General features: G+C 37.2%; 1 protein-coding gene across 5 annotated transcripts in view; it reads right to left on the bottom strand.

Moving 5' to 3' along the window:
• Nucleotides 1-26,816, bottom strand: part of dscama (Down syndrome cell adhesion molecule a) — a 140,922-nt gene that overhangs the window by 23,450 nt on the left and 90,656 nt on the right. For 4 of the 5 annotated variants that reach the window (XM_067432777.1, XM_067432776.1, XM_067432778.1 and 1 more), the window contains 11 exons: nt 24,592-24,867; nt 22,227-22,523; nt 17,929-18,204; nt 17,540-17,818; nt 17,324-17,443; nt 16,196-16,375; nt 4,688-4,902; nt 3,501-3,597; nt 3,218-3,346; nt 2,900-3,067; nt 2,424-2,494 (listed from right to left, as the gene is read on the bottom strand). In XM_067432777.1, the coding sequence (XP_067288878.1) occupies nt 2,424-2,494; nt 2,900-3,067; nt 3,218-3,346; nt 3,501-3,597; nt 4,688-4,902; nt 16,196-16,375; nt 17,324-17,443; nt 17,540-17,818; nt 17,929-18,204; nt 22,227-22,523; nt 24,592-24,867 (2,108 nt within the window). Of the gene's footprint in view, nt 1-2,423; nt 2,495-2,899; nt 3,068-3,217; nt 3,347-3,500; nt 3,598-4,687; nt 4,903-16,195; nt 16,376-17,323; nt 17,444-17,539; nt 17,819-17,928; nt 18,205-22,226; nt 22,524-24,591; nt 24,868-26,816 lie in introns of those variants that run through there. The other variant, XM_067432779.1, reaches the window with a different exon arrangement.

Genomic DNA, 26,816 nt, shown 5'->3' with positions numbered 1-26,816 from the left:
AAAAGGGATAGATAAACCAAAATTCTAATTTCTGTCACTAATTACTCTCTCTCATGTCATTCCAAAACCGTCAGACTTTCACTCATCTTCATACCACAAAAGAAGATCTTTTTGATGAAATCTGAGAGCTTTTTTTGACCATCCACTGATCTTCATTTGTGTGTGTGGTGGAGGGATTCCTGCTGCTGTTTTGACACCTTTACACATTTTATAAGCTCTTCACAAGTTCTCAGCTGGTCAAAATACCATCATATGGAGGCTACACACATACAACGAGAGCATTTAACCCAGCACACAGCATTGTTTTGGATGTTTGGTAAGTTCTGTCACAAAATGTAGTTCAATATCTTTAGGTTTGGTGTTAAAATGCCATTGTGAATGCTAAATGGATCAGAACTAATTCTAAATGTAGGCCTAATTCTTTTTTGGTCCGGACAAAACCAACCAAGCGAACTGAACTACAAGTGTGAATAAAAGCCTAAAATCAATCTGTTCATCATAAAGTGATTGTGTCTCTTCAGAAAATTTGGACCAAACGGCTCAATTCACATGGATTAGTTTTATGATCTCTTTGGCCCCATTTACACTGCATGGCTCAAGTGACCCAATTCCGATTTTTTCCTCTCATGTGGCACAGATCGGATCTGACATGTGAACGTGTAAGCAGTAAAAAAATGCATGAATTCCGATATCCTCAGATCGGATTCAGGCCTCACTCATGTGTGGTAATAAATCCGATATGATTCGGATGCGTGCATTAGCGTCTGCCATGTAAGCGGTCAAATCGGATATTCCCCAGTAAATGCGAGTCGTACGTCATTGAAAAAAGGACGGAGGCGAATGACGTCAACTCAGGTAAACACAAACTGCGATCAAGGGCCAGTGTTGCCAAGTCCGCGGTTTTCATGCGGCATTGGGCTACTTTAACACAGTTTTGAGTTGCATTTGGGCGGGTTTTGTTATGAAAACCTGGCAACCATGTCAAGGGCTCTCCTCTTTTTCTCCGCCTTAAGAGAGAAATGTTTTGCCGACCTTTAAAGATGTGTGGAACTGTGCAGACAGCAAAACATTGTGCAATCATTTTGTCTCTGTCCATCGCATATCGCGCTGTTTTACTTCCTTTCACCAGTTAAGAGCGTCTTGGGCTGTTTTGCCAGTGTGCAGTGTAAATGCAAATATCGGATACGGGTCGCTTTTGAAAAGATGATGTAAGCAGGTCGTCAAAAAATCGGATATAGTCACCAAATCGGAATTGTGCATCAAGACCTGCAGTGTAAATGCAGCCTTAGATCTTCTTTAAGCGTCAAAGTTGTAGTGGATGGACAGAAAGATCTCAGATTTCATCAAAAAGATCTTCTTTTGTGCTCTGAAGATGAATGAAAGTCTTACAGAATTGCAACAACATGAGGGACAGTAATTAGTGATAGACTTTACATTTTTTTGTGAACTAATCTTTTAAACATTTTCTCCAAATCAACATAAAAATATCTAAATATATATATATATACACTTAAAACACACACACACACACACACACACACACACACACACACACACACACACACACACACACACACACACACACACACACACACACACACACACACACACACACGCACATGTCGCACGCACGCACACACACTCACACACATATTTTATATAATCAGATTTTTTTGAGAACAGAAATATTATGAGTAATTATATATAATTATAATGGATGATTTCATATATTTATATATAATATTAAATATACGGTTAGAAATTAATTTATGTTTGATTTGAATTCTTAAATGTAGAATGCTTCATTTATTCCTGAATTTATGCTTTACACTTATATGCTTGAAATTATTTTTGGGGTCAAATACAATTCAATATAATACTAATTTCTTCATTAAAACTAGTATTTAAATGAAACAGATTAAATTATACAAATAATCTGTATATTTAAAATATTCTATACATACATACAATATATTGTATTAACCTTATATATAATTTAGTTGAAATTAGTTTAGTAGTCAAGTAGGGTATATAGATTTATTACAAAACTACTATAAAAAAAAAAAAAAAAAAAAAAAAAAAAAAAAATATATAATATATATATATATATATATATATATATATATATATTACTATGTATTTATTATTCATATATATATATATATATATATATATATATATATATATATATATATATATATATATATATATATATATATATATATATATATATATATATATATTCAATTTATTACAAAACTAGTATTTAAATAAAAAAATAAATACACTATATATTTTATTAATTTCTTTATTGTTATAAATATTTGTTAATATATACACATAATGTATTTATATATGTACAAACAAATGTATATACTACATACACTACAATAAAACAGCAGTCATAATACACTGTGGCCTACCTTCCATGTAACTTTTATGCTTTGGGAGGTGATGGCTTCCAGCGTCACATCTTGAGGAGGTCCTTCTGGGTCTAGAATGGTCAAACATTCACTCTATTTAGCCTGGTCTGAACTCTTCTGTCATATTTCTCATAAACAGTGGCATTAGCGCTTATCATCACAGTGCTTGTGTGCATCTCAGTCACTCTCCGGTAATGTCACCCTTGACCACCAGTTGGCAGCATTGCAACATAATTGCTTCTCTGTGTCAAATGATGGAACAGTTCAACAAGAAGTGAAACATTAACAATATGTTTATATTACTATTTGTTCTATGAATAAAAAAGCTCTTCAAAAAGCTTTAAAGGATGCCCGATACATTTTAAATATCAGTAATAGGATGAGAGACAAACGTGCACTGATGAAATGTACATCCTAATACCAGGGGCGTGAAGTAAATTAGATTTTACATCACAAGTATGACTTCTAAATCATACCTGCTTCGTCTGTGGTTACAGTGAGCTCGTTGCTGGGTTCGCTGTCCCCAATGTGGTTCTTCGCAAAAATACGGATGTTGTAAGTGGACGATGGGTGGAGTTCAATGATGGTAGCCTGGTTTAAGGTGGGAGAAACATCTCTGGTCCTGCGAGCTCTTTCCCAAGTTTCTGTTTATGGGTAGAGAGAAATGCAAATGGTTAAAAACATATCTGGATCTCATGTGTCAGTCGATTATCACAATTTCAAGGTTTATGATGAGCTATTAATTCAAAATTAACTAAAAAAACTGCTGTTGTGCATTCTTTTGAATCACGTACCAGTTTTATTTTTGCACTCAATATCGTAGCCGGTAATGAGACTGTTTCCATCGAATCCCATGGTCCAGCGGAGGGCGATGGTCCTCTCTTTCACCTCTCGAATCTCCACTTTAGGAGGCTCTGGTGGCTCTGAGAATTTAACGAAACGGCACTTAGACTCTCAGAGGCTCCGCTTTTAAACAATGACATTTAAATCAGGAGATTTTCTCAAGAGTCTCGTTTCAAATGCCTAATAAATCCCCAGAATCTCCAGCCAAGCCCAGGTGATTTTCCGGCGGCTTACCTTGAACCGTTAACTGAAGGATGCCTCTGTCTTCACCATAAGAGTTAATGGCATGACAGGAGAAGAACCCGGAATCCTCTCTCATCGTAGGATAGATCTGTAATATAATGAATATAAAAATAAAAATACAATTTAAATTCAATATAATTTTTATTTTATTTACAATAATGTTATTATAAATAAATGTAAGAACACCAAAATTCTAAAGTTTAGGGTCAGTATGATTTTTTTAAAGGAATTATTATTATTATTATTAATAATAATAATAATAATAATAATAATAATAATAATAATAATAATAATAATAATAATAATAATAATAATAATAATAATAATATATAATATTAATATTTTTAGATGAATGCATTACATTAAAAATATGCATATAAAAATATTTTTAAGACATTTATAGTGTTTCAAAAATTATATTTCAAATAAATGCTATTATTTTGAACTTTCTATTAATCAAAGAATCCTTAAAATAAAATGTATAATTTTTTCCACATAAATATGGGAAAAAAAAGATTTCTGAAGGATCATGCGACTAAAGATTGGAGTAATGATGCTGAAAATCCAACTTTAACGGCAAAGGAATAAATGATATATTAAAACATCTTCATATATATATATATATATATATATATATATATATATATATATATATATATATATATATATATATATATATATATATATATACTTACATACATACATACATACATACACATTTGACTAAACTTGAACTTTTAAATGGTAATGTTTATAATAATAATAATAATAATAATAATAATAATAATAATAATAATAATACCTCTAACTATATAAACAAATAAATAATAAATTAGAATATAATATTATATATATATATATATATATATATATATACATATATATATATATATATATATATACATATATATATATATATATATATATATATATATATATATATATATATATATATACACACACACAATTAAATATGCATTATTTTAAATATCATAGTAAGTTGTATGTGTATGTGAAGGACCTGATGACCCTTTAAAAAAATGTATTAATTAAACTAGCGTCAGAATTAAACCAATAATCATCATATTTTGACCTAAGTATAAAGGATCATTTTGAAATACTGTATGTGCAGCGGCCAAGCGTGAAAAAATGACAAATGCACAAATGAAGAACCTGACCTGCAGGGTGGAGACGACCTCGTCGCCAACGTTCTTGACTGTTACCGTGTGCCTCCACATGTCTGGATTGATCATATGCGACTGCTTCTCCTTTTCCACCTCCTTCTCCCATCTAACCATGATGGGCTTCTCGCCATGGGCCTTACAGCTCATCTCTATCTTCTCTCCTTTGGTTGCCAGCGAGTTGTTGGGATACGATGTTATCATGGCCGGAACTAAGAGGGAAAAAAGAAAATGCATCATGAGGACAAATGCCATCACTGTGAATAAAATGAGCAAGTTTTTCTTATATGACATCAATGACTTTTAACTTACATTCGTGCAAGTGCCATGTAACATTTTGCAACAACAAGGATCAGAACACTTTACTTCTCCAGACAAGGTAAATGTTTTACAGCTCTATGGCAAATACAAGATTGAATGTGATGCTTTATGCAGAGGTACAGTTATTATTCCTCACACACACAAATGCATACACACACACACACACACACACACACACACACACACACACACACACACACACACACACACACACACACACACACACACACACACACACACACACACACACACACACACACACACTCATGTCCCCGTTCCTCACAGGCATTCATTGGGGAAGCGGAGCACCAGGCGGGTACGTGGGAGCGTCGGTACAGCGTGTGATGTGATTGAGTGTGTCAGGTTGAAAGTCCCGACCGTTTACATGTCATCTCTTATTCACTCTAGCAATTTTCAGCTCAGCAGCCAAAAAAAAAAGCAGTTTTTTTTTTTCATCCCTGATTTTAAAACATCTCATATTTTATGATCTTGATGTTTTTTGAATAAAATATATTTATATTTTTTAAATGGCACATTTTTTTTAATCTGATCCAAATAGTTTGTTTTTCAGTTTATCATCACACTGTCAAATAACATTATCCACAAGCTGCATGAAAAACAAAACAAAACGTAATTTATAAGAAATATCCCAATAGCTTGGTTGTTGTTGTTGTTGTAAAATGTATTTATTTTAAAATGTATTTATTTCATCCAGGAAGTGACATCATTATAAGAAAGAAAACAATAGTACAAACATCAGTAGCTAATAATTTTTTGTAAAAAAAAAAAAAAAAAAAAAAGGTTTTTTGGTAACTGATTAAAATTTTAATATAATATAATATAATATAATATAATATAATATAATATAATATAATATAATATAATATAATATAATATAATATAATATAATATAATATAATAGATGAAAAACGGGTTTATGTTTGTCTGGCTAATACCAGACCAAGATCTGGGAAGTCTGCTCTGTAGGTGTGATCAACAGGCATAATTCAAATGACTGTACGCAATTGGACAGTCCTTCAACCAATCAGACCAACAATCCATCGCTTCTCTATCTGTCATTGTATTAAACCCGCCAATAGTGCGCCTGGTGGATATACACATGGGTTGCTTTAACCCCATGTCTTTTAAATTTTCTATAATGGAATAACCAGTAAAATAAAAGCTTTTTAATCATTTGAAAAGATTTTTTGCCACAAGGTTTTTACACTGTTGCTGTAGTTTGGCCCATTCCTCCATGCAGATCTCCTCTAGAGCAGTGGTGCATTGGGGCTGTCGCTGGGCAACACGGATTTTCAAATCACTCTAAAGATTTTCTATGGGGTTGAGATCTGGAGACTCCAGAACCTTGAAATGCTTCTTAAGAAGCCACTCCTTCGTTGTCCGGGCGGTGTGTTTGGGATCACTGTCATGCTTAAAGACTTGCTGATGGAAGTAGGTTTTTACTCAAAATCTCAAAATAAATGGCCCAATCCATTCTTTCCTTTACACGGATCAGTCGTCCAGGTCAGGACCTTAACTTGTTTAGATTTATGGCTTTGATTTTTATACAGTTTTAAGGCACTATCTATCCATCCATCCATCCATCCATCCATCCATCCATCCATCCATCCATCCATCCATCCATCCATCCAGCCAGCTAATTTTTCAGATGTGTGTCCTCTAGAGGTCTAGCGGACTGAGATGCAGTAGGAATCTTGGGTCTCTGGTTTATATCCAGCCCGCAGGGAATCCAGGTCCCTTTGCAGAAAAGCAGCCCCAAAGCATGATGTTTCCACCCCCCATGTTTTACATTAGGTATGGTGTTCTTTGGATGCAACTCAGCATTCTTTCTCCTCCAAACACGACAAGTTTTTACCAAAAAGCTCTATTTTGGCTTCATCTGACCATAGGACATTCTCCCAATACTCTTCTGGATCATCCAAATGCTCTCAAGCAAACTTCAGATGGGCCTGGACAATTACTGGCTTAAGCAGGGGGACACGTCTGGAACTGCGTAGTGTTACTGATGGTAGGCCTTTGTTACTTTGGTCCCAGCATAAAACATTTTCTAGCATGACTTGATATAAACGTTACAAAATGAGCATGATTCCAAAAATTTCAAAATATATCCTAATTAACTTCATATTGACACCCTATTAGCTAAGCGACACTGAGCAACGACTAACTTTAGCCCTTTAAATCCACCCTGTTAGCAATCCTAGCATTTCATTTGTAAACACATAGAAGACACGTGTGAAGTATCTTAATATGACTACAGTTGATCAGAGGGTAAAAATGAAGCTGTACAGTCCCCTGGTAAAAGACGCAAGCAGCCTAAACTGGCATCCTATTTCTTATCCCGGCCGAGAGCTCGGTAGTTATGTGATTATCCAGTATAAAACACTAAAGAGGGAAGTAGGCTCTGTGTTGGAGGGGCAGCTGTATCTTCCCTCAGGCTGCGAGCTGTCTTCATCATGACTGCATAATTGCTGTGTTGATGTATTTCTTTAATATCCAGCAGAATTATAAGCAGCAGTTGGACTGAAAGGGAAGGTGCTAATTCCCCTCCTGAGATCCAGTCAGAAGAACGTTATGTTGCTGGGCAGGAACCTGCTCTCCGGCTGTAGGAGTGATTTACATCTCTTCTGAATCCTCTCTGATTGATTCAGGCTCATTTTACTCATTCATTTAGGGGTCGTAAATGGACAAAAATGATCCGCGTTAGGCTGCTTTGTGTGCTTGAGTGTGTGCGCTATTATATTTTTGCATGTGTCACGAATTACAGACAGTTTCTCAAGGTAGCTGCTTTTATTCCCTGGTCTATCAGGGGCAAAGAAAGTGATATCCGCCCATCCCGGGAGAAAGAATGAGACGATGACATAGATTTAGCATTATTTACCTGAGAGGAAAAATGAATCCCTGATCATGAATTTACCACCTCATAACTTCTGTTCTCTTCAGTCAAAGCAAACTGTATCAAGTATATTAAAAGGTTCACAGGACATGAAAACAGTGTAAAAGTGTATTATGTAACAAATTTATGTTACACATTTATATCACCCAAACTGTTTCTAAAGACGTCAAAATGCATTCATGCTCAATACACACCAATCATAACTGGATTGTACTTTACTAAAAGTAAAAAGGACACAGCAAACTTATTTATAAATCAAATCCAGAAATAGTCACAGAGGAAACAGGAACAAAACTTTAGATTTATGGCTTTGATTTTCCTATAGTTTTAAGGCCTGATCTATCTATCTATCTATCTATCTATCTATCTATCTATCTATCTATCTATCTATCTATCTATCTATCTATCTATCTATCTATCTATCTATCTATCTATCTATCTATCTATCTATCTATCTATCTATCTGTCTGTCTGTCTGTCTGTCTGTCTGTCTGTCTGTCTGTCTGTCTGTCTGTCTGTCTGTCTGTCTGTCTGTCTGTCTGTCTGTCTGTCTGTCTGTCTGTCTGTCTGTCTGTCTGTCTGTCTGTCTGTCTGTCTATCTATCTATCTATCTATCTATCTATCTATCTATCTATCTATCAAAACAGAGTTAATTTTTCAGATGTGTGTCCTTGACAGGTCTAGCGGACTGAGATGCAGTAGGAGTCTGTGGTCTCTGGTTTATAACCAGCCCGCAGGGAATCCTGGCTGCTTTCCTCACCCCCCCCAACTCCTCCCACGAGAGCACCTCCCCCCCTCCCTGCATCTCCCTTTCACCTGGACACGTTACCATGCCAACCAGCTCCGGCCTGCCTGCTCTCCCCCAGCTGTAAGAGGGTGCTGTCAATGGAGGACAAGAATAGAACAAACATCTAGAATTGATTTTCAGAGGAGAGCAGTTACTAGCCTGCATGCTTGTATCATGGATCTGAGCTGAATATCTTTCTCAGGGAGGATGACGCTGGTAATCTCGTCCTTTTTCATGCCTTTTCGGAATGACAAAAAAATTTTCCACGAGAGGAAAAAAAACAATTGTGTTTGTTTAATGTCTTGATGTGTATAAGGCTGGAGGGGTTGTCAAACTAATCAGTCTAATTAGGTCAGGTCAGAATTGACAATTTTGCTTTGCACAGCTCTATGACATTTGACCCCAAACTATCAATCCACACATAAATCTGTGAATTGGAGACACATTTGCAGCATGTTTAGTGCAGACACAGGGAAATGATCAAATTACCCTTATACAGAACCAATGAATATTTAAAGCTGTACTTTAAAAATTACAAAAATATATTTTAAATAGGGCCGGGACTTTTTATTAATTTAAAAAAATTAATCTAATTAATTAGAGGCTTTGTAATTAATTAATCAAAATTAATCACATTTTAATCGCATATAAATATTTGACCTGAGAACAGTGAGAAGTAATTTTTCACATGGATTTTTAGTATACCATTGAATAATGACTGAATACATAAGCTTAACCAACAAAATATTGTTTATTTATTTCAGTCCAGCAGACCAGTGCAATGTTTGCCATTAAATGTAGCAATAGCGTATTTGTGATATTTGAGGCTCGATGTGTTGCGGTGATATGCAAATTCCTTGTTGTATAGCTTGCTCTAGTATGCTCTTGTCGAAGCTTCAATCCTTTCGTTTTGTAAAACAAAATTTCCCATCCACGGGGCCAAGCAAAGCGGTCTCATCAGCTTCTTCGTTCATGTTCACTATGGTTTGTTCTTGTTGTGACTCGTGAGCACTAGTTGGTGTTCCAGTATAATCGGCCCGTCGAAACTCATTCATTGAAAAATGTTCTGCGGTGCAAAAATAAGTGTGGTTAAAATTATGTTCTTTATTTTTTTGCGTAATTAATTAACACGTTAAAGTCCCGTAATTAATTAATCTTAATTAACGCGTTAAAGTCCCGGCCCTAATTTTAAACATTAACCTTTAGTGGCCATATAGATGCAGAATAGGCCATGTTTTCACACAGAGGTAAGTTGTCACAATGAAAATTGGCAAATATATATATATGTGCGTATATATATGCGCTATTATACACACACACACACACACACACACACACACACACACACACACACACACACACACACACACACACACACACACACACACACACACACACACACACACACACACACACACACACACACACACACACACACACTATGTGAACAAAATCTTTTGTTAGATTTGTAATCCTTCCTGTTGGAACCGCCCATTCCAAGTGGGACTCGAACCCGGGTCCACCGGCATGAGAGTCGGATGCTCCTCTAACAAGGAGGCTAAAGGCTGCAAACTCTAACATCAGTCGCCAGAGCATCTCTTGACATCAGAGGAGTGAGGTTTACTTGCACAGTAACTACAAGCTGGCCTCTGTTACAGATGAGATTAATGGATTAGACAGCATTTATACACCAATCAGGCATTACATTATGATACTAATATTGTGTTGGTTCCCCTTTTGCTGCCAAAACAGCTGTAACACATCAAGGCATTGACTCCACTAGACCCCTGAAGGTAAGCTGTGGTATCTGGTACCAAGATGTTAGTAGCAGATCCTACAAGACCTGTAAGTTGTGAAGTGGGGCCTTCATGGATCTGACTTGTTTGTTCAGCACATCCCACAGATGCTCGATTGGATTGAGATCTTGAGAATTTGGAGGCCAGGTCAACAGCTTAAGCTGGTTGTTGTGCTCCTCAAACCATTCTTGAACCATTTTTGCTTTGTGGCAGGGCACATTATCCTGCTGAAAGAGGCCACAGCCACCAGGAAATACCTTTTCAATGAAAGGGTGTAGATGGTATGCAACAATGCTTAGGTAGGTGGTACGTGTCAATGTAATATCCACATAGATGGCACGACCCAGCAGAACATTGCCCAAAGCATCACTCTGCCTCTGCCGGCTTGCCTACCTCCAATAGTGCATTCTGGTGCCATGTGTTCCCCAGGTAAGTGACGTACACGCACCCAGCCATCCATGTGATATAAAAAAACAATGTGATTCATCAAACAAGGCCACCTTCTTCCATTGCTCCATGGTCCAGATCTGATGCTCACGTGCCCACTGTTGGTGCTTTCGGAGGTGGAAAGGGGTCAGCATGGGCACCATGACTATATTCAGCCATGCAGCCCTATACACAACAAACTGCGATGAACAGTGTATTCTGAAACCTTTCTATCAGAACCAGCATTAACATATTGAGCAATTTGAGCTATAGTAGCTCGTCTGTTTGATCGGCCCACACGGGCCAGCCTTCACCCCCCATGTGGATCAATGAGCCTTGGCCGCCAATGACCATCTTGCCGGTTCTGCAGACAGGGAACACCCCACAAGAGCTGCAGTTTTGGAGATCCTCTGACCCAGTCGTCTAGCCATCACAATTTGGCACTTGTCAAATTTTTTTTGACAAGTGCCATTTTTTCTGCTTCTAACACATCAGCTTTGAGGACAAAATATTCACTTGGTTTACACACACACACACACACACACACACACACACACACACACACACACACACACACACACACACACACACACACACACACACACACACACACACACACACACACACACACACACACACACACACACACACACACACACACACACTTACTAATACATCAAAAATGTTTTCATCAAAATGTGGTATTTGTTCACAACCATTATCTTTTAACATTATGTAATACTTTGTAAACTAACATGAAACAAACAATTAACTTTTTTATCTTTATTAATTAACGTAAACAAAGTTTAACAAGCTGTAGGCTTGCCAGAAATATAATTTTTAAAATGATAAAGATTAATATTGTTTCAAGAAAAAAATTATAATTTCTTGACTGCATAATCAAATACAACAAATGAAACAGGAAGATAGAGACAGTCTTCCTCCAGTGTAATGTCTCTCCTGTCTTAGTCTCATAGCGGCTCACGGCTCCCCACAGGCTTTCTGAGGGCACCCATCATTCCCTATCGCATCATATCAGTGCTCAGGGCTGTGTGTGGGGGATGTAGGCCAAGACCGTCCGCCTCACTGAGCTGGCGGGCAGATTACATGCATGTGTACAGCATCCCCTGCCCCACGATGCACTGGGGTAAACAGTGAGCTGACTGGTTAAGTGGCCGTGTTCACCGCGGCCTGATATCCTCCTTTACTGCACCATTGGGCTTTGCGTGGAGAATGAGCCGCATCATGATGCCCAAAATGGAAAAGCGTGCAGCCAATCAGAATGAAGGAGAGGAGGGATTATAGTAAAACAGCCATTAACGTGGCAATCCATTATGTCTCAGTATATAGAGTTTCTTGGGATCATCAAAGCTGTTCTTTCATCAGCAGGATTTCCTGAAAATTGCACTGCACAATCAAGCATCAGTGCCTCGAAATAGCATACTTATTGTACCATACTACTTTTACAATTTCTGCAATACTTAGTAGTGGAGTTCAGGGGACAACCTGTCATTATTCGCCAGTTTCTCATGGTTTCTCAATAGAATTTAAAAAAGTTAAATATTTGAATTTACTAAATTTACTTTTGCTATATGATTAAATAAAGGTGATATCATAATTTTTTTTTAAAGAATTTTGGCACAATTTTGACATATATATATAGTGTTGATATGGCAACTAGTACGTTTTGTCATGCTAGCATGTGTGGAAATGCTTAACTCATGCGTGTTACAACTAGCCTCGTGTTGTATGCCCAGCTTGAGTATTTTTTTTTTCCAGAAGGGTACGATTCTCTCCTTCTGTTCTGTGGCCATGGGGACATGAACTGAACTCTCAGCGCAGATAAGGGTTGATCTTAATGAGGAGCTTGTTTGCGGTAAACTGGAGAGATCACAGCGGACTCTGAAACAAACCTCTCAGGGAGACTCAAGTTACACCAGCGAGCCACAACAACAGTCCCGTGCCTCCGGGAGCAGAGCTTTCCGCACAAACACCACGACAAGCGAGTACGACAGTATTTCACCTGTCTGCCTAATCGATCTCTCTGAGAACAGAGTGTGTCTGTAGTTACATGACATGAGAAGGAGAGCGGCAGAGAGAATAGAGGCAGAGGGTGTAAGGGAGGGAGGAAGGGAAAGAGGATGAAGAAGAGGTTGTATTGGGCAGAGAGAGCGGCTCTGCAGGGAAGCTCCTGCTTCGTGCTGATAAGAGCAGGGTGTGAAAATAAGTCTCTCTAACATCACACTCTGATCAAAAGAGAACGCAGCCGACTTTGCATAGGCAGACAGGGAATAGTCGGATAACCCGACATTAAAACAGTTAATTTAGCTGCTTTGTCACACGCTGTGGAAAAACAGTTAAATCAAACAGATTCCAGCATTTATTTGAGTCACACAAGTATATAAAGATAATACTACATTTTAAATAAACATATTTGATGAAGTCAACATGAAATCAAAACTGACACAATTTAATTTCTACGAATACAAGTTCCAGGTCTTATAATAAATCGTATTATATTCAGAGTTGGGGGTAACGCATTACAAATAACGTTAGCTAAGTAATCAGATTACTTTTTTCCAAGTAACTAGTAAAGTAACACTACTTTTAAATTTACAACAAAATATCTGAGCTACTCGTTCAAGTAATTAGTAAAGCAACGCATTACTTTTACATTTACCACAAAATATCGAAGTTACTTTTTCAAGTAACTAGTAAAGAAACGCATTACTTTTAAATTTACAACAAAATATCTGAGTTACTCTTTTAAGTAACTAGTAAAGCAACGCATTACTTTTACATTTACCACAAAATATCGAAGTTACTTTTTCAAGTAACTAGTAAAGTAAAGCATTACTTTTACATTTACAACAAAATATCTGAGTTACTCTTTCAAATAACTAGTAAAGTAACGCATTACTTTTACATTTACCACAAAATATCGAAGTTACTTTTTCAAGTAACTGGTAATGAAATGCATTACTTTTACAAAAAATAAGTTAATTTTTTAAGTAACTAGTAAAGTAACTCATTACTTTTAAATTTACAGCAAAATATCTGTTATTTTGTATGTAACTAGTAAAGTAATGTTTTACTTTTACATTTACCACAAAATATCGAAGTTACTTTTTCAAGTAACTAGTAAAGAAACACATTATTTTTAAATTTACAACAAAATATCTGAGTTACTCTTTCAAGTAACTAGTAAAGTAACACATTACTTTTAAATTTACAACAAAATATCTGTAATTTTTTAAGTAACTAGTAAAGTAACTCATTACTTTTACATTTACAGCAACATATCTGTTACTTTTTCAAGTAACTATAGTAAACATTTCTTTTACATTTACAACAAATATCTCATTTACTTTTTCAAAAAACTAGTTAAGTAACGCATTACTTTAAAAATTACAGCAAAATATCTGAGTAAATTTTTTTAAGGAACTAGTAAAGTAACTCATTACTTTTAAATTTACAACAAAATATCTGTTAATTTTATAAGTAACTAGTAAAGTAACGCATTACTTTTAAATTTACCACAAAATATTGAAGTTACTTTTTCAAGTAACTAGTAAAGAAACACATTACTTTTAAATTTACAACAAAATATCTGTTACTTTTTCAAGTAACTATAGTAAAGTAAACATTTCTTTTAAATTTACAACAAAATATGAATTACTTTTTTAAGTAACTCGTAAAGTAACACATTACTTTTATATTTACAACAAAATATCTAATTTACTTTTTCAAGAAACTAGTGAAGTAATGCATTACTTTAAAAAAATACAGCAAAATATCTGAGTTAATTTTTCAAGTAATTAGTAAAGTAACGTATTACTTTTACATTTACAACAAAATATTTAGAGTTTCTTTTTCAATAAATAATAGAAGTTACTTTTTTTCCTATTTATTGACTGACTCATCTTCTGTCCCCATGTTGAGAGAAATCGGGAGTAAGTTCAGAGTCATCGTGATTGCTGGGTTATTTTAGATATAGACTAAATGATAGTAGGCATTTTGTTTCATCTCACTTACACAAACCCAAAATGAATAAAAAATTTAAATGTAAACTCAGAATATTATGCAAATTATGTAATTAGGGTTGTCACAGTACCCAAATTCCCAAATTTGTCAGTTCTTTGTACCTATTTTGGTCCCACAACAAAAAGTTTTTTTTATTTTTTATTTAACTTATAATATTAAAATAAAAATATTAATTTAATTAGTTTGTTATTTACAATGCTAATAAAAAATGTAAACATTGGTAAAAAACATTAGCCACTTTTCCACCATCGGGTCCAAAGAAAAGTAAAGAACAGTTCTAGTAATATTTCCACTTAAGCCTATTGAGCAGCAAAACTGTTTTCAACATTAATAATAAGAAGAAACATTTGTGGAGCAGCAAATCAGCATATTAGAATGATTTCTGAAGGATCACGTGACTGAAATACATCATATTGTGAATACGATTCACGTTGAACTTTAAATTAACACATTTTTTCCCTATACTCTATCATCTCCTTTGGAAATTGTAACTCTCACAACCAGGATTTTTGGAATATATTCTGAAGCAATATTTACTGCGCTCTCTCTCCCTATGTGTGTACTGTATTCGTGTAGTAACAGAGTGTAACAGAGAGTGGGTGGAAACAGAAAAAGTGAGGCATGCACATTACACACACACACACACACACACACACACACACACACACACACACACACACACACACACACACACACACACACACACACACACACACACACACACACACACACACACACACACACACACACACACACACACACATTAAAGCACATTGAAAGCACAAGCCTTTCCACATGTCAGCTCCTACTGGAGTTCACAGTGTAATGAGGGGGAAAAAGGTTTTTGGCTACTCATGGATAAACACCCACATGTGTCTAAGGCAGACAAAGAGACTTTCACTGCAGAAACCCTCTCACCTGACATAGACAACTCTGGTTTAGTCTTAATACCAACAAAGAATAATTCCAAGCCCTTAGAGGCTGATTTTTATAAGTCACTCTGTGATCTTTCACCATAGTGTCGTTTATGACGTTTGACCCAAGCTTACCCCAGGGGGATTCAACTTTGTCAATATAATGCACAAGTGTCTCTTGTACCTCTTAACAAACACCTAAATTTTCACCTCAATATGGTTGAGAGGTTAGAATTTTAGCAGAACTGCAAAGCAGACCGTCAAAACAATCATCTATCATCTCGGTACTATAATGTTTCTTACTTTTCACATTGAGGTACATGGACTTGCTGACATCGGCTCCCACGTCATTGCTGACCTTGCACAGGTAATAACCTGCGTCCTCCTCAAGAACATGCTTAATCAGTAGTGAGCCATTCCCGAGCAGCTGGACCCTGAAGCCGGAGTTAAGAGCGATGGGTTGAAACTGGGGCACCCCAGCACCTGGCAAAGAGAAGAAGATGTCCTCTAGTAAAAGTGCAAAAAAAACTTCAGTGACATCATACCTTTACACAACCCCTTAGATAGACCCCATCCATCCGTCCGTCCGTCCGTCCGTCCGTCCGTCCGTCCGTCCGTCCGTCCGTCCGTCCATCCATCCATCCATCCATCCATCCATCCATCCATCCATCCATCCATCCATCCATCCATCCATCTATCTATCTATCTATCTATCTATCTATCTATCTATCTATCTATCTATCTATCTATCTATCTATCTATCTATCTATCTATCTATCTATCTATCTATCTATCTATCTATCTATCTATCCAGCTGCATGTCTGTCTATCTATCTGTATATCCATCCATCCATCCGTCACCCCTCCATCCATCCACCCATCCATCCATCCATCCATCCATCCATCCATCCATCCATCCATCCATCCATCCATCCATCCATCCATCCATCCATCCAATCAACCAACCCACCCACCCATCCATCCATCCATCAGTCCTTCTGCCTGTTTATCCATCCATCCATCCATCCATCTATCTATCTATCTATCTATCTATCTATCTATCTATCTATCTATCTATCTATCTATCTATCTATCTATCTATCTATCTATCTATCTATCTATCTATCTATCTATCTATCTATCTATCTATCTATCTATCTATCTATCTATCTATCTATCTATCTATCTATCTATCTATCTATCTATCTATCTATCTATCTATCTATCTATCTACAAAAAGCTATTTTGTCAATGTTCTAGGATAAACTTATTTCAAGGTATATTCTTTGAAAACAAAGTGTATTATGTTGTATCTTACATGCACAATTTTGTTTTTCAAGTAAATGTATCTTCTTTATAGAAAAATATATTTTTCCAGACAAATACCAATTAAGAAAGTGATTTTTGCATGCAAAGTTCTCATTCAAGTACCTTTGGAGTATTTCCACTCAATAGTTGGCCGTGGCTCTCCATCCGCAGAGCAGTTCAAGATGACAGATTTACCATAGATTCCATCCTGGTCTTGAGGCTGGACTTTGAACCTCGGTGGAACTACAAAAAAAAAACACAAATTCACATTCAAGTAGTGTCTTTGTGAAAGTTTCTTCATTTTGATCCAAAAAAAGAATGTTTAACATTTAGTCTCACCTCTAACGATGAGCTGACTCTGGTATTTGACGACAGCGGCGTCGTTTTGGGCAATGCAGGTGTAGGTGCCGTTGTGCACCCGCTGGAGGTTGGAGATACGCATGGAGCTGGTGAAGTCAATGTTGTCGATGGTCACGCCCAGGCTGGCGTTAATGGGCTTTCCATCCTTCTCCCAGGTGATAGAGATGGGAAGATCACCTGAGCGGACAACGCAGGGCACGAAAACGCGATGGCCGATGGAATATCGTGGGAATTCGAAAGGCTGGATAAAGGGAGGCACTGACACCAACAAGACAACATTGTTAAATATTGCTACAGTATACCAACCGAAAATGTCTTTTTAATGACATTATTTAACTAATTTTACTTCAGCTGTCAAGTATCACTACCTTTCACAGTGACGTGGACACTCTGGTTCTTGAACAGCTGGGGCTGAACGAGCACATGGCAGCTGTACTCTCCTTCATCCAGTTCTTTCTGCACGTTCAGCAGCTTCAGCGTGCCGTTGTTCTCGAACGCCCTTTGACGGTCATTAAAAGGGAGAAGGTTGGAGTTCTTGTACCATTTGATGGAGTAATACGGGTAACCAATAACATGGCAGTGGATGTACATGTCCCGCCCAGCTATAGCTGTGAGGTTTTTCATTGGTCGTATGTCAGCAGAACCTTTAAGGATACAAAAAAGCAACACTTCTCTTTAAAAGAATTTTGACATTGCGATGGAAGTCCAATTTGCAGAAAATGTAGCAAAAAAGAAAGAAAATGTATTATGGTTTATGGATGAGGGCCTTTCTAAGATCAAAGAACGAAACAGACAACACAAAGTCAATGATTAAGAAGGTTAGTTTGATGGTCCTAAATGGGATAGTTTCTCACACATTGCATGCCCTTGGCTTATACCATCAGAGCTTGACATTAACACCTGCCAAATGCGGGTGGATTTCAGCAGTCACATGTAACGCAGTCACTCTTACTAGCCACTTTGGCTGGTTGAATTTTATATGCATACATTTTTCAATTGTAGGAATCTGAAATAATAAAACAATCGTTGGTGTTACAGAGGTTGAATTTCGCCATTGTATTGTATTGCTTTATGATTCGGATCACCAATCATGATTCGGATCCGAATCATGAATCAATACGCTGATTCATAACTGTTCGAATCTTTATTTGAGGACTGAAAACAAACCCGGAAGAGAAGACAATGCTGAATAAAGTCAATAAAAAATAGTTTTTGTTATTTTTGGACCAAAATGTATTTTCGATGCTTTAAGAGATTCTAATGAACTAACTGATGTCACATATGGACTACTTTGATGATGTTTTTATTTCCTTTCTGGACATGGACAGTCTAGTGAGCATACAAATATTGAAGGAACAGAAAAGCTCTCGGACTAAATATAAATATCTTAAACTGTTTTCTGAAGATGAACGGAGGTCTTACGGGTGTGGAACGACATTAGAGTGAGATAATGACACACACACACATTAAATGACATTTATTTATACATTTTTGGGTGAACTAACCCTTTAAAGTGACAGAAAAGCAAGTGCTTATAATAAACAGAACAATATAGTCCAGCGCCACTGCTCCACCACGGGCATCACACGCTGCTGATAACTAATATAGTTATCGTTCTTGGTGTGAACGGCCATTAAAGTACATTTTAAATAATTTTAAAGTTTTAATAATCTTTTGTCATGTTTTAAAGACGTACATCCATTTTTATCTGTTGACTAACATAATAAAAGCACATGTGCTTGATTATAATTGTAACTTTATAGAATTTTATATTAAATTGAAAGTGGGGAAAAAAATGGCACTCTAAAAAAACGTTTAACTGTCAGAAAACAATACATTAATTTCACATTATGCTAAAAGCCTGCTAAAGTGTACTTCTTTTTTCACATGGGTAATGTGACGTCTCCAGAGGATATTGTTTAAAATATGCTTAAAGATGCAGAGTGTAAATGAAAAAAATATTGTAGAGCAGAGTGACTAGCAGAGCGCAGTTTGTCCATTTAGGGCCACTGTAGAAACATGACGGTACAAAATGGCGATTTTATTGTAAGGGGACCTGTGGTGTGTAAAGATAGAAATGGCATATTCTAAGGTAATAAAAACATAACAGTTCATTATGTAAGGTCTTTAGACACCACTGAAAACATAGTTATGTATTAGGGGTGACCCCGAATAGTCGAAGATTCATTGCATCGATATGCCGAGCCTGGGTGTTATGAAACGAGGATCATACCATTTTGGCAATATGGGGGTGCTCAATATTTGAAAGACGTGTCGCGGCGCTGAGCTGAGCTGAGCATCCGGTGTGCGACCCCTTTAAGGGCGCTGAGCTTCGCACCGTGCCTTTAAAATTCGAACACGTACACACACCGGCGGCAGCATTCAGCGCCTGTCCGCGGCCACTCAGGAAGTTGTTTAAAATCCTGCCGCACCACAGAGCGCTTTTTCAAGGTTTTATATTAAATTTATAATATATTTCCCTCAAATCGTCAATGTACATACTGATTTAACCCTGTGCTAAAAGATACACTCATCGTGCAGCTCTCCTGTCAGTCAATTCAAAATTGAGCTTGCGTGTATATAATGTGCGCGTCAGGTGGCGGTGTGAGATCCTGAGGCGCGGGGCTGAGCTTCGCGTCCTTCACCCCCTTTAGGCACAATCGGCTTAAGAACCGGCATGTAAACGCACTCAAAGTGTTCTTTTCCTCTCTAGGCAGGTTTTTTTTTTGTCAAAATGTTCTTTTAGATATTTGTGTGATGTTCTGTGTTTCGATCGCAGCTTTAACATGTTATGAGAAAACGGTTTATTAATGTTTATCCACCACATTACCTTTTAGGCTATTTAAACCCAAATAAGAAAGCCATTGTCAGTTCGTCTGTCAGTTGGCAGGCAGTTTTGGTCGCTTTATTAAAAGTTGTTGCTGTGTGCAGTGTGTAAAGGAAAATAAAAATAGTTTTACCCCCCTGCAGACAAGTGTCGTGCCCGTCCCAACCCATTCACACACACATAGATGATTCGACTATCGGTCGACCATAGAGAGATTCGACAATTCTGATTCGAATGTCTAAATCCTTAGTCGAGGACAGCCCTATTATGTATATTATATTGCATTTCTTTCAAGATCCTCATAAATACACACTGCACCTTTAAATTCTGTGAGTGCTTTACAAAGTTTGATGAGAAAGTTGTTTTCTATGCTAGAGTGTCATGCGGTTGCTAAGGTGTTCTATGTGGTTGTTATGGTGTTCTAGATTGTTGCTAATTTGCCAGGTCAAAAGAGCCCACCTACAGGCATCTAACAATCAGGCATCTAACTTTTGAGACAGATGACAAAGCCACAGAATTAGTACATCACTAACATTATTTCTTCTAAAAAGGGACAGAAATACAGTGTAAAATATAAAATAATGATTAAGAAGGACACAAAAAATAAGATAATGATCACACACACACACACACACACACACACACACACACACACACACACACACACACACACACACACACACACACACACACACACACACACACACACACACACACACACACACACACACACACACACACACACACAATACATGCATACATGTTTTTGATCGGTACGATTTTTAATGTTTTAAGAACAAGTCTCTTATGCTTACCTTTGCTGCATTTATTTTATTAAAAATACAAAAAACTGTAATATTGTGAAATATTATAAAAATGTAAAATAACTGTTTCATACTTGAATATATTTTAAAAGGAAATTTATTTCTGTTATGCAAAGCTGAATTTTCAGGAACACTACTCCAGTCTTCAGTGTCACGATCCTTCATAAATCATTCTAATATGCTGATTTATGACTTATGACTGCTCAAGAGACATTTATATGTCCTAAAATATTTTTAGGACTCTTTGATGAATAGAAAGTTCAAAAGAACAGTATGTATCTGAGATAGAAAGCTTTTGCAACGTTGTACTACCGTTCAAAAGTTTTGGGTCAGTAATGATTTATTTATACATTTTTATGGAAAAATTAAATCCAAAATTAATCAATTTATTCAGCAAGGATGCATTAAATTGGTGGTGGTTGAGGAGATTCCCCCTTCTATGTAAAGCGATTTGAGTGCCTAGAAAAGCACTATATAAATGTAACTAATTATATTATTATTATTATTATTATTATAAATTGATCAAATGTGACATTAATAATGAGTAAAGACATTAATAATGTTACAAAAGATGAAAATAAACATTCTATTCATCAAAGAATCCTGAAAAAAAATGTTTTACGCAAGTGTTTTCGACATTGATAATAATCATAAATGTTTCTTGATCAGCAAATCAAAACGTTAGAATGATTTCTGAAGGATCATGTTATTTGACATTTTAATTGAGTTATTTGAGTTATTTTACATTTTAATAATATTTCACAATATTAATGTTTTTTAATAAAATAAATGCAGCCTTAGTGAGCATAAGAGACTTCTTCTAAAAATATTAAACACTTTTGAACGGCGGTGTACAAACGTAGAGAACATGACCAAAAAAGCAACTAAAAGAATAAAAAGCAGAAATGAAATAACAGCAGATGTTAGTCAGGCCCTCGTCTCATGTGTGAACTTGAGATGAGCAGAATGAAATATACGTATGTGTGTGTTTTGGAGGAGTCGATCTGACAAGCACCTCTTACGTTTATTCGAGCCTGGTAGGAGACCGTCCCTGCAGAGTTGTTGCAGGTGCAGCGATAGACCCCGCTGTCACGGACCTGGGAGTGCGAGATGTTCAGGTAGCTGACCACGTTCCCCTCCGGCGTTATGCTGTGACCGATGCGGCGCCGACTGTCCTTCGTGACCACGTCATCGTCCAGCGTCCAGGTGACGGCGGGCTGCGGCGTTCCCTTGACGTGACACATCAAGGAGACAAACTCGTTCGGGCCGACAACCTTCTCGCTGAAGGCGGACAGGATCTTAGGGGTTCCATCTGCGGAACGAGATGTTTTGATTAGGCTTTAAAGGACAGCTCCGGTGAAAAATGAACCTAGGGGTAGTTAACACATGGTCACCGAGCAGATAGTTCTCTGGGATGCGTTTTCATGAAAATCGAATGTAAAGAGTTTTATCTCTAAAAACAGATTAGCATATAACGCTTGTCTATGGGGCAGACACAAACAGTTTAATAAGACCTGAACCATCTAATCAATGTCTTAGGCCGGGGACACACTGCAAGCGTGCCGTGAGCGTCTCGGCTGCGTGGCGTGTCCGTTTTTATTTCGGCTCCCATGTTAACCGGTTAGCGCTTGCATACTGCCTGCGGTCCGAGCTGCGCGGAAAACGCGTGCATGCTTCAAATAGAAGAGACGCCTATTTTTCACGCGACACGCGAGCATGTTGGAAGCGTTTCTAGGCAAAACAGCATAGGAAAAGATGTTTATATGCCATTTTGACACGAATACATATTAATAAATGACATTTTCATGTTTGAAAGTCTTTAGGTTAACATAAATGCAGATATAGGCCTACTTGTACTAATAAAAAACGACATAATCATCGATTTTGAAATATTAAACCTGTCAATACAGAACGAAATATTCTGTAGCCTATTTTGCCGTCAATACCATAGATATGTATGGTCAATAGGCTACTGCCGACGTTGTCTTTGCTGTATCAATAGGCAATATATTTATATTTAACATGAAGTATAGTGCTTCCCAGCAGCAGCAGCGCCGCGTCAGACACGCGTCTGGTGTGCAAAGACAGAGAAAACGCCAGGCGGCTGACACGCAGCAGAAACGCCACGCTCAGTGTGTCTCCGGCCTTACTAGGTCCTATAAAGCATATGTTAGCTGTTTCAGGTGTGTTAGATTGGGGTTGGAGCTAAACTCTGCAGGAGAGCGGCCCTCCAGGACCGAGTGTGTGGACCCCTGCGCTAGTTAATACCACCAACAAGACTCAAAATAGCTTCTAGACTAACATGGCAGAATAATGAGGGTCCTTACATGCAAACCGAAGCATTGATAACTTTGTAAGTGTACAAACAAGGTACTTTATAAAGACAGTACATTACGCTTAAACAGACAGCAGCCATCTTGGAAAAACGTCTTGACGATCGAGCCACGAACGCTGTGCTAAGTGAGCTGGTCGATAGGAATTAAGTTTGTGAAATCTAATTAACATTTTTATTTTTATTTATTTATTTTCTCTCATGCATTCAGTGCTTTCTTCCGGAAACAACGGACCATATGAGATTCCAAGTCACAGTTCATCACTCAGCACAGCGTTCGTGGCTTGACTCGTGGAGACTTTTTTTCCAAGATGGCTGCTGTCTGTATAAGCGTGATGTACTGTCTTTATAAAGTATCTTCTTATTAAACTGTTTGTACACTTACAAAGTTCTCAATAGTTCGGTTTTGCATGTTGGGACCCTCATTATGCTACCGTGTTAGTGTAAACGCTATTTTAAGCCTTGTTAGTGGTATTAAGTAGCGATTTAATTTCACTTACTCTGTGCCCCATAGACAAGCGTTATAAGCTCATCTGTTTTTAGAGATAAAACTCTTTACATTTGATTTTCATGAAAAACCATCCCAGAGAACGATCTACTCGGTAACCATGTGTTAATTACCCCCAGGTTCATTTTTCACCGGATGTTTCCTTGTAAAAAATATGGACCCACTATATATTAGGTGGCCTTATGTAGTCACATTTTAATTAATCATTTGATACGATGTGTAGATACATGTTTTTACATTGTACTTAAACATTTTTTTAATACCTGCATGTAATTACATCTGTAATTTAATTTGTAATTACACAGTTGACTCTTCCCTTACACCTAACCCTACCCTTAAACTAACCCACACCTGTCCCTAACTCTACCCGTATCCCACCTCAATATCAGCAAAAGTGTTTTGCAATACAATATGAACACAGTAAGTACATTGTACTTATTTTTTGATGTAAGTACATAGTACTTGAGGCCACCTAATATAAAGTGGGGCCAAAAATATTTTAAAAATGTACTCAGACGAAATGGCCTGGAGAGTGCTAACCTTCTAAAATAACTTGCACAAAATCCTGAGCTGACATTTTGGCCTTCCTGGCAAAGCACTGGTACGCTCCGCCATCGCTCTTCGCCATCCCGTCCATCACAAGGTTCTCCTTATTGATCCCGTTCATTCGTACGTTGGCGCCGGCGTTGATCTTGTCGCCGTTGCGGTACCACGAGAGCTCGAACTCGTCTGAGCCGGTGACGCTGCAGGTGAGCGACACCTGGCTGCCCACGCTGCCTTTCACCTTCCGCGGATTGACCACCACTTTAAGAGGTTCTGGAACAACACAGTGACATTATTTATGTACACTCCATCAATGATACATTAACTCTTTTTCCGTCAGCATAAAAAAAAAAAAAAGTTGCAGCCACCGCTAGGGTTTTTGACCATTTTCACCAAAATTTAATAGCCCATAGAATATTTTGTTTTATGAATAGCTGAGCATGCAATATATCAAAACAATCTTTTGTTAAACAACAACAACAAAAAAATGTTTTATTCTAGCATTCCTTTTTTATCAACACTTGTATATGGGTAAGTTTCATTAAAAAAGCAACATTTCTAAAGCTACACTGTGTGATATTTTCCCCCATCTAGCGGTGTAAAGGTATATGACAATCCAGTGAATATTAGTTTCTGTTCCTCTCAATTCCGATTTCGTTTCAACTCCTACGGTGGCTGATTTAGTCCAAGATTAACATGGCTTCCAGTTCCCCCTTGTTCATGACTGCCATCGAGTGTTAAAACGCGAAAAGCAAAGTTTGAATTTACGGGTATGTCCCTCTTTGCCTAATGTACTTTCAAGATGGAGAGGCAACATGGCGACCAGCATTCGAACCCCTCACCTGTATGTATTTTCAATAGCATATTATAAACTTATGAAAATACTTTATTACTTGAAAGAAGTAAATATACATTAATAAGCACATATATTTTTGAAAGAACTAAGTGTTTTTAGCTAAGAATAAACTAAAAAAGTTACACCGTGTAGCTTTAACAAAAAGCGGAGAAAATCCCGCTTTTGTGAAAAACTGTTTCCAGATCAGATTCAGAGCGATGCTCAAACACAGATGGTGTAGATCGAGTCCATCAACACCCCTAAGGCTGCGTGTCCACCAAAGCGTTTTTTCATGCAGCTGGCTGGCGTTTTCAATTGTTTTCAACGGGAGCGCTACGTTTTTAGAAAGCCTGGAGCGCAAAGAGGCACTGAGCGAGTATTTCACGCTCTAGCGCTGAGCGCTTTGCGTTTTATACTGGTCGCCGAGAGTTGAAGAACCGAGAGTTCAACTTTGAGTAAAACTTGATCATCACTCATCACTGTCACTTTTCACCCAGCCATCCAATCACAATGGAGGAGGGGCGGTGTCATGACAAATCCCTGTGAAATTGTGTCCGCTTATAGGACCCCAGAGGGATTCGATTGTTCTATTGGCTGAATGAAATTTTAATGGGTAATCTGTTCAGAGCCTGATTACAATTCTTACAAAATCGCGTTTTGATTTTTGCTGTTTAAATTGTGGTAAAATAATCTTTAATGTTTTACAAATCATAAGTTTCATATACTAGTAGTATATGACTGAAGCTATAAGTGCTTATATAAGTATACAGGGGCATCGGACTGGGGGGGAATGGGGTAAAGGGTACCGAGTGGGCCCCTTAGAAGTCAGTTTTCTATACATACATATACAATAATCAGAGTGCGGCTTATTTTGTTTACGTTTTAAGTGTTTTTTTATTATAAAAATGCAATACCCCACCCATTAGTATCAGTATGGTATTTAGTATGGGGGCCCAGCAAGATGGTTTGTACCCAGGGCCCAAAATTTAGTGCTACACCACTGTAAGTATATAAGATATATACAAGCATATTTTGTATATAATCTATTTATTTAGATTGTATATTGCTGTTTTTATGTATTCTTTATTATTTACATTATAGGTAGGTTTAATGATGATGATCACATTATTTTTCATATGCATATAATTACATACGATCGCTCATTTTACTACGTCTTAAGCCAGGTGCACACTGTGCGATTTTGGCCACGATTTGGCCGTCTGAGACAAATTGCAAATCCTAAAATCTGACGTCTTTGGTCGTTAGTCTGACATGTTCACCGGCAGCCGATTAATGTCCGCTGCGATAAAAATTTACTTCAGATGAAATTCTGGCAGTGTCAGAAGATTTGGCCCACAATCCTGCAGTGTGACTTCTCCTACGACGA

This window comes from Pseudorasbora parva, chromosome 23, assembly GCF_024679245.1.
Source record: "Pseudorasbora parva isolate DD20220531a chromosome 23, ASM2467924v1, whole genome shotgun sequence".
In the NCBI taxonomy this organism is placed as follows: Eukaryota; Metazoa; Chordata; class Actinopteri; order Cypriniformes; family Gobionidae; genus Pseudorasbora; species Pseudorasbora parva.
The sequence above is the reverse complement of the archived record's forward strand: the minus strand, read 5'-3'. Positions and strand labels throughout refer to the sequence as shown.